This window comes from Eptatretus burgeri, chromosome 10 (genome assembly GCF_056783735.1).
Source record: "Eptatretus burgeri isolate ZD-2024b chromosome 10, Ebu_testis_v1, whole genome shotgun sequence".
Lineage (NCBI taxonomy): Eukaryota > Metazoa > Chordata > Myxini > Myxiniformes > Myxinidae > Eptatretus > Eptatretus burgeri.
Window position 1 is genome coordinate 36,489,279 of NC_140970.1, and position 18,395 is coordinate 36,507,673.

The 18,395-nt window shown below is 45.7% G+C and overlaps 1 protein-coding gene across 4 annotated transcripts in view; it reads right to left on the reverse strand.

Moving 5' to 3' along the window:
- Positions 1–10,700: 10,700 nt before the first annotated feature.
- ST7 (suppression of tumorigenicity 7) overlaps positions 10,701–18,395 on the reverse strand; it is an 88,188-nt gene continuing 80,493 nt past the window's right edge. For all 4 annotated transcript variants that reach the window (XM_085897860.1, XM_085897859.1, XM_085897861.1 and 1 more), the window contains exon 12: positions 10,701–11,483. In XM_085897860.1, the coding sequence (XP_085753986.1) occupies positions 11,388–11,483 (96 nt within the window). In that variant the 3' untranslated portion in view covers positions 10,701–11,387. The remainder of the gene's footprint in view (positions 11,484–18,395) is intronic.

Here is an 18,395-nt window from a genome sequence, read left to right on the forward strand (position 1 = left end):
GTAGTAAATGGCTTAGCGCTCAGTTTATTAGTGTTTGTTTGTGATCGACCTTGACCTTCAGGGTTCGCACCTGAGGTCGAACATATTTGACCCCAAAGTCAAATTTTCAAGTTTTAGGAACCATATCCTGTAGTACCTCAAATTGAAGTCCTCGATTAGTGTTTTCTAGATATGTCAAGCTTTAGCCATTATGACGTCATTGGGTAACCTTATAAGGCAAACGCATATTGTTCATGGTCACTCTGTAAAACGATTATCATCGGAATCTCTCGTAGGCATATATTCCTCAAGGAGTCACTCCTAGTGGATAGCAGTTCTGTTCACCTCAGTGTGACCTTAAATAAGTCACTCATGTTCACATTTTGGCAAGATACTGGTCACCCTGGGGGTGACATTGGTTCATTTTTATTATTGTCTCCCGAACCCCCTTTATTGTCTTTGCCCGGCTAGCCTATCATGTCCACCTTGCCTACTCCCAACACCTACGTTCCCTCTCTGGAGGGGAATAGCGAGAGACTTGGGTCCTGTCTCGAGGCCCAACGAAGCCTCAGAATGGTCCTCCTCAGAGTTCAGCGACCTACCAAGGTGAGTCCAGCAGCCTACAACGAGGGAAGGGATGGATGGTGCGAAGGGGTACATCTCCTATCTACGCTAACATTCATTAACCTGAAACTACCCCGGGGCTTTCCAAAAACGCCTCGCACTTTAAAACTATCTGTTCTAAAAACCACGATTCCTGTCACCTGTGTTGGTGTCCATTATAAATTTGGGCCTTGCCCTCAAATTTTCATACGTGCCCTCGCACAATTTCCTGGCTGGGCAGCATGGCTCAACTGGCAGGAACTCCCCCTCTGCCGAACTCTAACCATGGCACCCCCAGGACGGCAGGCTGCCTCCGAGCCTAGCTGCTCCCTACAACGTGGGGGGTTGCCCTCTCTGGCATTGCCCCCGTCCGATGCCCACGTGGCGTGTTGATGCCCCGGGTCCCTTTCCGAGGGTCGCCTGTGCCCACTACACTGCCCCCGTGGCATTCTGGTGCTACGGGTCCCGTTTCCGACGGGTTGCCCGTGCCCACTACACTATCCCGGCCCCTCTTGGGCCCTTGGCCGACTCGTCCGGTGCCTGGGGTGCCCACTGAACAAATACTCACCTTTCCACAGCCACGCTCCCAGCCGGTCCATGAACTCTTGCACCCCTCCAAACGGGTTTCGTGCCTTCTCTCGACACCAACAACAAAACGACCTCCTGTTAGTAAATTTGAATAACCCACTAGCTAACATTAAACTGACCCTGGGGTCACTTGGGTGGGAATCACTCCTTCCCCCAACCAGTCATTCGCACCATGCATACCACATTCGCTCCACTGTCCTACACTCATTCCTCACACACTTCCATTTCACAACTCACACCAAGACTCCACACTGCCATCCTTCTAACTAAATCCCCTGACTAACACGTGCTCCCTCGTCATTCCTTAAAACTCATGCACGTTCCATTTACTCTACGTAGCTAAGCTACGTCTTCACTACACATTTGCAGTCTGTCCGTGTCTCCAAAAATCCAAAAATTCCATTTCCTAAATCTAAACTAAAATCCCTCTAACTAATCCATTCCACGGGCTCCATGAAGGACAACCCATGTCCCCATGAAGCCGGTCTAACGAACTCTAACCCATCCTCCTAACGAGTAGTTTCTGTGCCCCCAAACAAGGGGGTCTTCCACCCCTTGCCTGGGGCTTGTGTACTCGCAGCAAGGCTCTGCGAGCCTTGCGCCTCTGCGGGAGCAGCTGTTCCAGCTCTGGCTACTCCGATCGGCCTGGGCGGAGTTGGTGATCCGGGGGGCCGTTGCTCTTCCCTGCACAGGGCGTTACAATGCCACTGCAGGTGGCCCTCCTTGCCACAGTTAAAACACTTTGCCTGGTAAGGTGTGTGCCTCCGGTACTCTGAATTATACCCCCTCTCGTTCCGAAATGGGGTACCCCCTGATGGCCCATCCCCCGCCCTTCCTGGGCCCGACCGCTTCTCCCTAGATCTCTCGAGCCGACGGTCGATCAGGCCCTGGACCATCTTTTCCAACCGCGCCTGGTCGCCCAGGGTCGCCCCGCCTCCCAGCGCACCGTCGTCCATGGGGCCCACCTGCCGGATTGCCACTGCATGTCGCCCAGCCCCTCCAGCCGGCGACCTTGATGCCTCCCAATGGGCTGCAGTGTCAGCCGCCTTCTGGAGGTTCTCCGGGCGCCATATGGTCAGTATTGACGAGATATCGGTGCCTGCAAGCGCCCGGACAAAATGGTCCAGGGCGAGTTCCTCCCGGTACTCCGGCGCCATATTCGAGTGTGCGATCCCCACCGTGCGGCGAATATTGTGCGCCAATTCCCCCATCGTTTCATGGGGGTATCGTTTACGCCCACTGAGCTGAGCCTTAACAAGCTCGCTCTGCTGTTCCATACCAAACCGGTTATTTAGGGCCGAATAGAGGTCTGCCAGTGTTGCCCCTTCCAAGGGTATCGTGGTCAAGACCTCGGATATCGCACCGCGCAGTGCCGCCGTGAGCTGTGCCATGCCCTGCACCTGGTCCCAGCCATTGCCCCTGGCCACGCAGTGAAACTGGGCCAAATACGCCCTCAGGTCCGTCTTCCCATCATATGGAGGCAGTGGCACCTTCTGGCCTTTCGGGGTCCGAACCCCACCTCCCAGTCCCTGAGGGACACATGGAGGGACGGACCCCCCCAGATTCAAATGGTGCCCTACCCCCGCAGAGCCCAAGCCATTCGCCCGGGGAGTTTACTACTCCCGTCTGCGTCGGTGCACACTCCGCACCGTCCTGCTTACTCCCCCATGCCATCAGACTCGCATTCTGCATACTCGCAGGAACAGTCATACTGGGGGCCCGCATTAGGCCAAGAGACCCCGTGGCCTTTGCCCTCCCCAAACTCGGCATGCACACCCCCGTGTTGTGCAACTCCCTTACCTCGTTCAGTGACACTGGCCCCACCTGGTTACGATCTGCCTCAAGGGAGCGTATTCTCTCCCCGTTCCATAAGGAGGCCATCCTGCCTCTTACACCGGGTCTCAACACAGTCCACCAACTCTACCTTCATATCCTCCACCTTCCCCTCCATTCGTGCTTGCACGTCTTTTGCTTTTTCCAAGTCGTCCTTAACCTCCTCTACCAATTTAACTTCTTCTTCTGTCTCTTTTATATGTCTGTCCAGTCGCACTCCCATTCCCTGCGTCTCTGTCTCGGCCTTCCGTCCCATCTCTTTAACCATTTCAGTCATCTCTTCGTGTCTCGTTTTGCACTCTTTTTTTTTTTACGGCCTCCAATTCCTTCTTTGTTTCCCACCTTAGTTGGTATTGTCCTTCCTTTACCTTTTTCATCCCTTGTCCTAACTTGTCTACCTCCTGTCCAACCGTTATTATTTTGCTTGTCACATCCTTCTTAACCACCTCCATCATGGACCACACACCATTTACACTCCGTTTCAACTCGTTGACCTCCCCTCGTATCGTGCCGACTTCCTTTTTCATTTCGTTTTTCACTTTTTTAAAGCTTTCCTGCAGGCCTAACCCCATGGCTCTGCATCTCACCCCGCATTTCTTTCATTTCGTTTTTCATTTCTTCCTTCATTTCCTTTGCATTTCCATCCATTTTTGCCAGTAATATTTCTAATAGCTGGCCCATGTCAGGTGGCCCGGTGGCAGTCGCTTCACCATTATCGGGCGCGGATCCGCCGGGGACTGAGGAGGGATTTTGACGGAGGAGGGCGGGGGGGGGTGTCATACACCGCGGCCCCCACCGCTGCGCCCATTGCGGACTCTGCATTTATTTGCGGGGAATAGTCAACCTGCATAATGGGAGTGTCCTGCATGGTCATTTTGTCCTGAGCCATAGATTCTGACATTTCCAAATCCATTCCTAATCCCTCCTGCCCCTGCTCGCCTTGGCTGAACATTTTACGTGCTGGGAATAAAATTTATAACGCTCGTAATTTGGGGACACGGGGTGGGGGGGGGGGGGGTGCTCCGCATACCCCTGATCCGACTCCGTGAATTTTGCTACGGAGGCGGAGGGGGCCGAATCGCACTCCTGACAACCAATTGTTACAGACCGGGGGGGGGGTCAGCCGCCAACTGACCGCTCTGAACGGAGCCGCAAGTCGAGTCAGCCCAACCGATCGCCCGGAATATAGATCGCCGCCCGGATAACTCCGAGCGACGGGTCCTTGTACAAGAACCGAAATACGCCAATTGGCAGATCACGTGGGGTAGGGGGTAGGGTCGATTGCCAATCTTCAATGTACCTAAATACCCACGTGATCCAACTACCGGGGTATTCCACCCTCGACGGATCTCGTAATCTCGTAAGGAACAAATCGCCGAGGCGAGCTTGTCCGTGCGCCTTAATCGCCGAGAACTGTCGGTCCAAATGTCCCCCTATTACAGCAAACCAACGGCTTTCTAACTCCCAACACACGAAATGTTCAGTCAATGAGGGAATGGACGCAACGAGCAGGATTACATTCACACAAGGACATTTATTATAACTAGTACGTGCCCGTAAAAAAAATAAAAATAAATAAATAAACCACACAGGCCGTTTCTTCGCTCTCACGTGCCCGGACGTGCGTGACCCGGAAGTTCGGTATTATTCGCAATTTATTTTTAATACCCAACTATTCAATTAGTGCCAACGTATTTTACCTTTTCGCATCCCAGCACTCTGATGTTCCCGAAATTTATACACCGTCTCATATGTAAACGATCATAACTTGGGGCATTGTGTTTATCTTTAAATGCGCATAATAAATTGAGAAATTATTACAATACAGTAAGTCATCACTATCCAGAAGTCCGTACGTTGTAACCCGTAATGGGGAACGCGCTCTAACTTGGCCATAACTTGGGAACCACTTGTCCGATTAATTTCAAACCTTGAAAAGGCAAACAAACAGAGATTGCTGGAATTATAGAAAGATAGAAGATAGATACTGTGGGTGCAAACGCCAAGCAACGTGCCCTGTCATTGGTAACTAAATGGCACCCTTTCCCCATCGGCCACGCCCACGCAACAACGTGTCTTGCCATTGGTTTGGTAAATAAATGGCCATAACTTGGGAACCACTTGTCCGATTAATATCAAACCTTGAAAAGGCACATACTCAAGTCCCCAGCAATATACTTGGCAAGTTTCAATTAGATCGGACCAGAGGTTGTCGAGAAACAGCGGTCACAGACACACACACACACACACACACACACACACACACACACACACACACACACACACACACACACACACACACACACACACACACACACACACACACGCACACACACACACCCACACACACACACACACACACACAGCTGGAATTATAGATAGATGAAACACGTATGCAATTAAATAAGGCAAAACACGTATGCAATGATACAAGCAACAAAATCACGACAAAAGAACTACAACCGTCTACTTACTATGTACAGTCATTTACACTTAACAGCAGTTCCTACTTATTAGACGGGCCCACGGACACACACACACACACACACACACACACACACACACACACACACACACACACACACACACACACACACACACACACACACACACACACACACACACACACCGGCTGAGGCTTTTAATCACAAGCTCCAGCTCGGAGGACAGGTGAGCTGAAACTCAGAGCTTGACTCGAACCTTTCCACCTCGTGTGGTCTTCAACTTGTCCGGACCCGGGCTCCAGCGAGAGAGAGCTGGATCCAATCGCAGCGATCCTTCCCGAGCTCCCACGAATCCTCCCGCGCTTCTCAACACGTGCTGGTGAGACGAGGCGCCGATCCTTCCTGCCGATCGTCGCTTCCCCGAGGATCCAACTCCAAGAAGAGGCCGATGTGTCGCACCAAGCCGGGAAGCAAAATGGAGAATGAAAAGCTCCACGAAATAAGAAGAAGAGGAAGAAGCCTCCACTCGCAGCTCGAGCCGAACAACCGGCTCAAGTTCCTTCCAAAACAAAGCAGCAGCCGAAGCTCACTGAGCCAGCCGAAGCAAAAAGCTTCCGAAGGCCTCAAGCCAAGCAAGCCAAGCAGGACCCGACGGCCTGCTGGACGACTGCTCTCTCCGAAGCAAAAAGCTTACTCCTCCCACAGGACTCAGCACACGAACTCTGCACATGGGACTCTTCACGAACTCTGCCACGGGACTCACTCAGAACGGGACTCCCATAAACTCAGCCCAACTACGGGACTCCCACGAACTCAGCCCAACTACGGGACTCTCACACGAACAAAGAAAAGATGTCCTATTTATCCTTCCCACCCTTCCCCCGCACCCGGCGTGACTCATGCCCTCGTGATCCACCCCCCGCTCAACCACGGGTGGGAGGGAGTTGTTGACGTCACCGCAGGGTTCTTCTTCCTCTTCGGAGAAGAGGGGGAGGGACGTCTCCATTGTTCGCTCCCTAACTATTAAATCGATCCGCAGCGCATCTAATCGATTTCAAAACATTTAAACAATGGAAGGTGAGCTATCTCGGGAACATGCACTTATCAATATAGCTGACTAAGGGAACCTGTATGTTGTGTGTAATGGAATTCCCAAATTCGTAACAGTATAATGAGATTGATATCCATGGTCAAGCATATTGTCCTATCTTGAAAAAAATGGTGGCCATCCTCAAAATTTTATGTGAAAAGTATAGTGGCAATTTTCAGGATGTTATGTTCTATTAATGTGCCAAGTTTAGTATTATTTCCATTAAAATTACCCTAACTTTATCATTCTGCATTTTTCATTTTTTCACGAGAAGCGAGTTTCGATTTGAGGGTAGTAGTGGTAAAAAAAATGCTTTTTTTTTCCAATTTTGCAATTCCTCAGGCAGAACAGGCCTCTGGATTCTGTTCCCTAAGGGTCTGAACTTGCAAAAAAAAGTGGCCTGCAAAGTATATCTTTCCGTGACTGGTAACTTCATTTTTAAGGCCCTTTTTGGACCTTGGATCCCAGACTATTGTTCTCGAAGACCAAAATATTAAATTTCGCAAACAACATATCACGAGGAATATTAATTTTAACATAAAGCGTCGCGTCACAGCTGCACGTGCCATTAATGGAGCAATCTCTTCTTCGTGGAAGATGCTTCTTGACTCATGGCCAAAAATATCAGTATTTTTTATATCATCCCCTCCCCCAAGTGCTGAGATCAAAAGTGAAGTGAAGTAAAGTTGAGAAGCATGGTTAATTTTAAACAAAGAGAAAATAGGCTGCCAACGAGCCGTACACTCTAATTGGCCAAGTGTGGAGAGTTGAGAATTCCAAATTTTATTTGCCCGTCTCATCAAAATTCATCTTCAAGTTTTATTTTTCAGAGTGGAGACATCTGGTTGATCGGAAACCAATCATGTCCCATTCCTAGTCGGCTAAATGAAACACAAGCATGGGTACCCGGCGTTGTCTGCTGTTGTTCTCTCCCTTGTTCGCATTTTGGAGAATTTTTTTTTTTTAAACGAGGACCTAAAACACTTCCCCACAAAGGAATGGAGTTGGGGATCATTTAATATCACCTTTCACATAGCTGCAAAGGCTTGGTACTACAGAGCACCATCGAGAGATTAAAAAAAAACAATCTAACTTCTTTTTTTTTTTCAAAATTTTCAAGAAAACATTCCGAACTTTGAGAATTTGACGAAGACCCATTTGGCCATCTCTGAGAAAAATGGCGACCGACACACACACACACACACACACACACACACACACACACACACACACACACACACACACACACACACACACACACACACACACACCTCTTATAGTGTAGATTCTCAGTGATACAGGCATACACAAAAATGCAAACCCCAGACATTATCGAGTCAAATTTCAAATACAATGAAAACGTTTCCTGCATTATATATACTAGTGCGTGCCAGTACGTGCGTGCAAAAAAAAAAAGAAGAAAAAAAACTTTCAAACCACATGCCAGAAACAACAACCACACAGGCCATTCCTTCACTCTCACGTGCCTGTACATGCGTGGCCGTACATGCAAAAAAAAAAAACCAAAAAAACCCTTTCAAACCACGTGAGAGAAATAACCACACAGGCCGTTGCTTCGCTCTTGCGTAGCCGTACGTGCAGAAAAAAAACTTTCAAACCGCGTGCCAGAAACAACAACCACACAGGCCATTCCTTCGCTCTCAGGTGCCCGTACGTGCGTGGCCATACGTGCGTGGCCGTACGTGCAGAAAAAAAAAGTTTCAAACCGCATGCCAGAAACAACAACCACACAGGCCATTCCTTCGCTCTCGCGCGCCCGTACATGCGTGGCTGTACGTGCAAAAAATAAAAATAAAAAACTTTAAAACCGCGTGCCAGAAAACCACACAGGCCGTTCCTTCACTCTCGTAAACGATGACTGGATTGGGGCATTGTGTTTATCTATAAATGCGCATAAGAAATCGAGAAATTATTAGAATGCAGTAAGTCATCACTATCCGGAAGTCCGTACGTTGTAACCCGTAATGGGGAAAGCGGCTGAGGATCTCTTCCCCAACGGCCACGCCTACACAGCAACGTGTCCTGTCATTGGTAACTAAATGGCACCCTTTCCCCATCGGCCATGCCTACGCAGCAACGTGTCCTGTCATTGGTTTTGTAAATAAATGTCCATAACTTGGGAAGCACATGTCCGATTAATATCAAACCTTGAAAAGGCACATACTCATGTCCCCAGCAATATACCTGGCAAGTTTCAATTAGATCGGACCAGTGGTTGTCGAGAAACAGCGGTCTCACACACACACACACACACACACACACACACACACACACACACACACACACACACACACACACACACACACACACACACACACACACACACACACACACCTGGAATTATCGATAGATTACAGTGCTTAAAAAACAAAACTTTTTTCTGATATCATGAACAACATTGTACGACGTCATCGGCTTTGCTGAATAGCTCACGATCAGCTGTGCTTTGCCTCATTTTGTCTGTCAATCCATTGCCAGCTGTTGTCTGCTCCACCATGAACCTAGAAACGTGTCTACTAAAAAGACAAATCGCTGCAGTGTGCGTCTTCAGCTGATTAAATCCAAATTAAACTGCTGCTTGGTGGAGTGCCAACAGATGTTGCATCATGAAGTATGAAGCTATTTCAAGTGAACATGAATCTGTCTGTCCTATCAGCAAGCACAACTTTTTGCATGTAAGATCTGAGTTTATTTCCTCCTGTCCCTAGTGGGGCATTGGGTAGCAAAATGCCACCATCTTGTCCGCTCCATAACAATTTATCTCGCCATCATCCATGTGGTATTTCTAGTTTTCAAGTCTTCTTTAAAAGAGCTTCACCAGGTCTTTTTGGGGGGATCTTGTTTCCTTTTACCACCTCGTGGTATCCATTCGAGGGCTACTCTGGCATAGCGGGTATCAGGTTGACAAAATGTATGTCCGGCTAACCTCATCCTTCTTTCTGTTATGATGTCTGAAAGGCACCTTAACCCAGTTCTCTTTAACACCTCCTTGTTTGTGATACTGTTTCTCCATGCGATTCCAAGAATCTTGTGAAGGCAACATTGGTGGAATACGTTCAGTTTGTGACACTTTCGCTGCTCTTTTCCACGTCTCTCTGGCATAAATTGCAATGGGCACTACAATGGACAAGTAGAGTTTGAGCTCGGTGGCAATATTAATAGTGGTTAATTTCCATACTTTGCAGCGGTGCTGAAAAACTGAGGCTGCCTTGCCAATTCTTGTGTGGATATCAATCTCAGCATCACCTTCCCTAGAGAGTGTGCTACCTAAATACAGGAAATGGTCGGCTTCCTCAATATTTTCTTGACCAACTGTAATAGGGTGACCCCTTTGTTGTTGTGTGGTCTTTGCGCAGCTGATACGCAGGCCCACTTTGGCACTGCATTTATCCAAGCTAAGGGTCATATATTGCAGCCTCGTCGAACCTTCAGCCAACAGTGCAACATCATCTGCAAAGTCAAGGTCTGTCAATCGATGTTGCTGCCATGAGATGCCAAAGTTGGCATCTGTCATGGCTTTCCTCATAACAAAGACAATAACCAAAAGGAATAAAGAAGGGGAGAATATACACCCTTGGTGGACTCCTATAGCAATATCAAGAGTCTGTAGTCCAGAGCTAGTGTTGATGCAGCAGCTGGAGTTTTGGAACAGAGCTTAAAAGATATAGGTATATATCACTGGGATTCCATACTGTCTTGTAACGGTCACTTGGTAAAGAATCACTTAAAAACATTATCAGATCTGGATCTTCACTAAAATTGAATCAATTCGTCCACCAAGCTTCGTACGAATCCGTCCAGAACTTTTTCAGATATCATGCTCACAGACAAACACAGACAAACAGGGGTGAAAACACAACCTGTGTCCACCTTCACTGGTGGAGATAACGAATATCAAATCCCAATAAGATAGGAATAAACTATAGATTTTCATTTTCAACATAAAAGCCTTGGTTAAAAAAAACAAAAAAAACTTCCTTTTCCTTTTTTCAAAAGCAAATCCCTTGCAAAAATGCCTCCGTGAGTAAAACATTTCACTCGAGTGCGTAAAAAACAACAAACTATTTTATCATAAAGTAACAACAATAAATCAAAAGCCAACAATTAAGTTGCAAAGAGTATTAAAAAAAAAAAACACCACGTTTTTAGTCAAATTTTATTTGAACATTTTCAAGCTGGAGGTAAGTTGGATGAAACCAAACAACATTTCATTGTAACAGTGATGCTGCCCAGGGTAGGGCAGTGGGCAGGACGTGCAGCAAGCATGTCCAGTCTGGATCATAGAGAGAGAGAGAGAGAGAGAGAGAGAGAGAGAGAGAGAGAGAGAGAGAGAGAGAGAGACAGAGACAGAGACAGAGACAGAGACAGAGACAGAGACAGAGACAGAGACAGAGACAGAGACAGAGACAGAGACAGAGACAGAGACAGAGACAGAGAGAGAGAGAGAGAGAGAGAGAGAGAGAGAGAGAGAGAGAGAGAGAGAAAGACAGACAGACAGACAGACAGACAGACAGACAGACAGACAGACAGACAGACAGACAGACAGACAGACAGAGAGAGAGAGAGAGAGAGAGAGAGAGAGAGAGAGAGAGAGAGAGAGAGAGAGAGAGAGAGAGAGAGAGAGAGAGAGAGAGAGCCTTGGCACTCAGCTGGGGGAGAGATTCCTGAAAAAGGGATCATCCTGGCAGTTCCTGCAATGACACACTGAGCTCGATACAGCTCCGGTAGTTTTGCGCAGTTCCAAATGCCATGAACAGGCCACAGCTAGCGAAGGGCACACATAGGTGCTGAGGGACAAGAATTCAGTGGGTCACCTCAACAATTAGCCATCAGATCCTGGTCAGGTGGTGCCAAAGACTTGATGGGAGAAACCCTTCAATCTTCTCCACCATAAAGTTGAAAGGTGCAAAGAGTGTTCCAAAAAACTACAAGAAAAGTGGTGGAAAAAGGGAGGTGGGGAAAAACAAGTGTTTTGAGTAATTAGGAATGTGGTTGATATGCACTGAGATTCCGTATTTATAAGCTGAATCCCTCGCCACATTTATAAATCATTTAAATCTGCACTTATGTGGAAGCCCCATTGCGAAATACATGGCGCGGAAGGAACCCGTCAGCCATATTCGTCGTTGGTGAACACACCGCTGCAAATTCCATGTTGGTGGGAACTGCGCTTCTAAATTTATCGTTCGGTGGGAATTTCATCACCTTAACTTACAGAAACCATCTCCAAAGTATAAAGTTTATAACTGATTACTGGACAATCCCAACCAGCCAGCCTGCATACGATGTTATATGTTTTTCACACTATAAATATGATTAACAAGTCTCAAATTCTCTCATGGAAAGTTCCATAAACATGGCTTAATGGTGATGCAACCTTCATTATATTATTCATGGAAGATATCTTTGGTTACTAAAATCTAACCACTCAAAAACCTAAAGCATTTTGAATAATTTTGTTTATGACAGACATGATCCTTATGTAATAATCTGAAATGGGTATGCTATTATGCCGCACTAGAAATGGGTATGCTATGCTATAATGGGTATGCTGTACTGGGCCGGTGTATACCCCGGTTAAAATAGGTGTACCATATCCCTGTGTCGTAAGAGGCGACGAGGGTTGCGTCAGGAAGCGCATCCGGTGTAAAACATGTGCCAAATCACGATGTGGATCATATGGATGATCCGCTGTGGCGACCCCTAACGGGAGCAGCGAAAGAAGAAGAAGAAGGGTATGCTATTATGCTGCAAGCTGGAGTGTACTACCACATTGTATGCTCTCATTGGCCTTTCTACCCTTGTTCTGGGAAACACACAATCCCCTTTATTGCCCTCTTTTCATTCCACACATTCATAATGTGAAAAGTGAAGCAGCAATATGATATTTCAAAGTTTTGCTGCATGGAGTAAAAAAAAAAACAACAACAATAAAGGTGAGATGCCATCATGTACTGTGCTTGTGCCAATTTTAAACAAAATCAGACCGTGCATGTCCGAGAAATGGTTGGGGACACATTTAGGAAATTAAATGGCTGCCAGTCGGCCATCTTGGATCGGATCTTAAAAAACAATGACGTGCATATGTAAGCCATCATTCATTATCTGTGTGCCGAGTTTGAACAATATCGGGAGATGCAAGTCTGAGAAATCGTTGAGGACGTGTTCAGCATCGGGTTTTTAACAACTAAAATGGCCGCCAGTCGGCCATCTTTAATCGAATTGTGAAACAAAATGATGTGCATATGTACACCATCATGTGTTGTCTTTGTGCCAAGTATGGATAAAATCGGTCCATACATGTCCGAGATATGGCTGCAGATCGAATCCATAAGCCCCCGTTTTGGACCAAGTCCAACAGGGACTAACAATGATCAAAACATGAAAATGTAAACCAAACCCTGGTGTATTTAATGTCAACTAGCGATACCCATGCACATGCACGGGATAGCAGTACAACATAGCTGGTAGCAGACGACAGAACCGTACACGGGGAATGACAAAAATATGCATCGTGCAAAATGCAAGTGGTACTATGGAACGCCAAGACTTCCCAAACATTGTCGGTATGTGCGCTAAGTGCCACAGCAATTTATTAGGGATCGTGTGACGGCGAGCCGAGTTTTTAGTGTGCAAGCTTGGTATTATAATAGAGATGTACATTCTGCCATATCTCCATACTTCCTTTGTAAGTGAGCCTGCCTGAATACTGTAATCAAGATTAATTTAGTTAACATCCCATGGATCTGGTTTCGACATTTTTCCCACCTGCCTTTTGTAATTATATTTTTGTTTTATTCCTTCCACCACGGACAGACGTTACGTATTCACCTCTGTCTGTTTGTTTGTCTGTGAGCAGGATATCTCAAAAAGTTATGCTTGGATTGGGACAAAATTTGGTGGACAGGTTGGGTGTCTGGCCGAATTTATTAGATTTTGGTGAAGACTCGGATCTGGAGATGAGAATTTTAAATTGTTTTACCTTGCCACCGAAGGTGGACGGAGGTTATGTTTTCACCCCGTCTTCTTTTTTTTTTCTGTATCTGTCTGTGAGCAAGATATCTGAAAAAGTTGTGGATGTATTCAGACAAAATTTGGTGGATAGGTTGGGTGTGTGACAAAGATCAATTGATTAGATTTTGGCGAAGATCCGGATCTGAGAATTTTTCAAGCGATTCTTCATCATTGAGTGAAAGACCCTTGCCCAGGAATTGCTTCAGCAGAACAGACACTCTGTAAAGAGGAAGATGGATTATAGACAAATATGGTGACCTGACAATGTTTCTGTATTTAAAGGCCCAGTCACACCTTGACGTTTTAGCCAGCTTATGCCGATTTTTGGAAAATTTGTCTAAAACGCTGGTACACGTTGAATACGTTATGGGTAAGTTTTGATAACATGGAGAGCACGCTGAAAAACACTGCCATACGTCGTAGTACGCTGGCTTTAAACGTTGTACTTTTCGGTTGTCCTCAAATTTTCCATGCTTGAAATTTTAAGACTTATGCCAGCGTATGACTCACACGTTCCGCATAACGCTGGCCATAAGTTGTAGGCACGTCACGCGATCGGTGACACACATCGACACACGTTACTTGTAAGGTGCTCATAAGTCGAAACACATCAAGGTAATGGTTAGCGTCAGTGTTCCAGACTTCGTGTTTTTTTTTATTTTATTTTTATTTTTCTTCCTTCCTTCCTTCGGTATGATGGTGATTTTGACACTTCGATTTCTAGCGCGGTTATAATATAATATAATTAATAGGCTTCCGCTCAACGATTTAAATCGTAACCGCACTGTACACTGAACACCGTCATACCGAAGAAAAAAAAAACCGGGAGTCTGGAACACTGACGCTAACCATTACCTTGACATGTTTCGACTTATGAGTACCTTTCAAGTAACGTGTGTCGATGTTTGTCAACAATCGCATATCGTGCGTACAACTTATTCCCATCGCATGCGGAGCGTGTGTCATACGGCAAGTACGTCGTAAAATTTTCAACATGTTTAAAATTACAAGACGTACTCCATTTAATATGACGTATGATAGCGTACTTTAGCGTTCTATTCACGCATACCAAACTTACCCATACCGTATTCGATGTGCGCCAGCGTTTTAGACGCATTTTTCAGAGGTTGGCATACGCTGGCAAGATCGCCAAGGTGTGACTGCGATGTTGACACTTCCATTTCTGCGGCGGTTATGATTTGAATCGTTGTGCAGCAGCCTTTTCATAACCTACGCCACGTCATCGTCGGCGATGCGTGCAGCGTGCTATGCATAAGTTAGACTATCGTTGGGCATAGGTTGTGAAGGCTGACAACAGGTTAAGCATTCGTTGGTATAAGTTATCAATAACACAACGAAACGTTCTGTGTCCGTTAAGGCCCGGTCACACCTTGACGTTTTAGCCAGCGATGGCAACGTGTTAAAATGTATGTAAAACGCTGGCTGACGTTGAACTTTTGATGTTTTTTTTTAAAGATTCGGACGTATTCATAGCGACTTGGTCTTATGTATAACGCATTGGTAACTACACAGAACGTTTCGTTGTGTTATAGATAACTTATACCAACGAATGCTGAACCTGTTGTCGGCCTACACAACCGATGCCCAACGATAGTCTAACTTAGGCATAGCGCGTTGCACGCATCGCCGACGATGTCGTGACGTAGCCTATTAAAAGGCTGACGCACAACGATTCAAATCATAACTGCCATAGAAATGGAAGGGTCAAAATCGCGGTCACACCTTGGCGATCTTGCCAGCGTATGCCGACGTAACAAAAAGTGTGTCTAAAACGTTGGGGCACGTCGAATACGGTATGGGTAAGTTTGGTATGCGCGAGTAGAACGCTAAATACGCTATCATAAGTCATAGTAAGTAGAGTACGTCGTAAAATTTTGAACATGTTCAAAATTTTACGACGTACTCGGCGTATGACACACGTTCCGCATGCGATGGGGATAAGTTTTACACACGATATGTGGACGCTTACACACGTCCACAAACGCTACTTATAAGCTACTCATAAGTCGAAACACGTCGCGGTAATGTCTTTTTTACGCGAAACTTATTTCTAACTTATGTTTGACGTGCTTGGAACCAATTCTTTACGTAGTCCCAACACACATCGACGTATGTAGACGTATTCCAATGACGTCTTCCGGTCGACAAAAAAAAAAAAATGAATGTGTTTCTCGCTTACAACTGCCATATAAAGACGTGTTCCCAGCGGTTTTGGGAATTGGTATATAAAAATGGTGTTCATAAAAGGGGAACCCAACAGTGTTTTCGAGTCCTTTTTGAGTTGATGTCCATGTCAGCAGTAACAGTATCAGTATCAGTATTACTATTAGTATTAGTATTAGTAGTAGTTTGTTCATGTTGGCAGTAGTAGGTGGGTGTGAGGGGGAGGGTGTGGGTTATGATGGATCGTCCTTGTGTCCGCGTGTCCACGGGTAGGTTCATAGGCTGCCACTCAACGATTTAAATGGCTGCATCTCCACTATTGAAAGTAGACGCTTGCGCTCAACAATTGGATTTTTTTTACACTCAACGACTTTTAAACGGTACCACTGAGCTATTTTCATTGTTTACAATGAACGATTTAAATTGCTGTCACTCGCCTTTGTTTTTTTTTTTTGTTTTTTTTTTTTTTTGACGCTGGGGTTTTGAAATTTGAAGCGTTTCTTCTGAACGTGTTAAAACGCTCAAACTCGACTATTTTAAATAGACGCTGCCGATAGACAATTGGAATCATAGCCAAGCTCGACATCGAAGTGTGAACATCCTCGTCATGCCGAAGAAAAGTTTGAAGAATGCTGCAAATAAGTGTCCTGGCCGTGGCCGTGGACGCTGACGCAAGGACGATCCATTATACCGACGTCTTTCAGCCTATGAGTAAATTAAAAGTAACGTCTGTCGACGTGTGGCAACGATCGCGTAACGTGCCAACAACACATTAATCATAGGTTAGAAATAAGTTTCGGGTACGCTAAACATTACCTCGGCGTGTCTCAACTTATGATTAACTTACAAGTAGCATGTGTTGACGTCTGTCAACGATCGCAGACCGTGCCTACAACTTGTGGCCAGCGTAGCGGAACGTGTGAGTCATACGCCGGCATACGTCGTGAAATTTCAAGCATGAAAAAATTTGAGGACAACCGAAAAGTACAACGTTTAAAGCCAACGTACAACGACGTATGGCAACGTACTGCGACGTATGCCAGCGTGCTCTCAATGTTATCAAAACTTACCCATAACGTATTCAACGTGTGCCAGCGTTTTAGAAAAGAAATTCAAAAATCGGCATACGTTGGCTAAAACGTCAAGGTGTGACCGGGCCTTTACTAATACGTTATGCATAAGACCAAGTCGTTATGAATACATCCGAATCTTTAAAAAAAACATCAAAAGTTCAACGTAAGCCAGCGTTTTACATACATTTTAATACGTTGCCATTGCTGGCTAAAACGTCAAGGTGTGACTGGGCCTTAAGTGGTAAGATATCAGTAATCCTCGACGGTTCCATGCTTCATTCAGTCATATTTAGTCAAATTAAATTAAAAAGAATGAACCAAATAAACAATTGTATAACAGCAACACAAACAAGTGATCTGTTCTGAAGGTATACAGAGTGACAAGAATCTTCTTAACAGGAACAATTATTCCCACGTTCTTGTGTGGCTGGCTGGGGGAAGCTTGGCCCAAGTCTTTTACGAACAGGCTGGCCAGGCCTGACGGTCGACTACGGATAGGGAAGGAATTTGTAATTTGGCCATGGTGCCAGCAAAAGCTCGCCAAATCTTCACGAAGGACACCGTGGGATCTTTAACACCCATCAACTCATGCCAGCAGAAGGGACGGCACACACATTGATGAATCACCCTGCCTCTGAGACACTGGGATGATATTTCATAGCTGGTTTGGAAATCAATTCCAGGCTAAACAGCTGAGATGCAAGTATGCTTACCTCTAAGCAATCATGCCAGCACGCAGAGTGCCAAGAATAATATACTTAAGAGTAATATAAAATATTTACACTTAATCCAATTATAAGAGTAAATAAATAAATGCACATTCTTCCTTAACCACATTTGTGTTATCATTTATTCAAGTCGAGACCAGTACAGCAATCTACATTGATGCGTGGAAATATGAAAACTTAAATGTCATGAGGAGGCCATATGGCCCATCAAGCCAGAACCAATTCCATACCTCAGCACTACCACCTCCTGTAGATAGTGCCAATGATACAGCTTCTCCTAAGCAGGGAAGTTGGCCAGGATATCAGCACATGTTGGCCTCCTCTTGTGAAAGTTATGGGTTTTTTTTTAACATCCACAACTTAATAAAAGGACGACAAGATTTATGTCTGCAGCCGGGATGCGGAATCTCCTGCAGGCACTGCATCGGCAATTTTTAGTGAGGTTCATAGCCGTTAGGAATAAAACCCTGATGAGACAGCTCAATTTTGAGTACACAACAAAATGAGTTGCAGTTAGGGAGAGCAAAAACATCAGCATCATATTGTGCACATCTCATCCTCACTATTCTGTGATAGCCTATGTCGAGATTATAGACAGCCATTACCTCCGCCACTGAAGGTGAAGGAGGTTATGTTTTCACCCCTCTCTGTCTGTCTGTGTGTGTGCAGGATATCTCAAAAAGTTGTGCACGGTTTCGGATGAAACTTGGTAGACAGGTTGGGTGTGTGACCATGACAAATTGATTAAATTTTGGTGAAGGTCCGGATCCGCATCTGGATATGAAAATTACTTAATATTTAAAGTGATTCTTCACCATTGAGAGATAGGGCTAAAAAC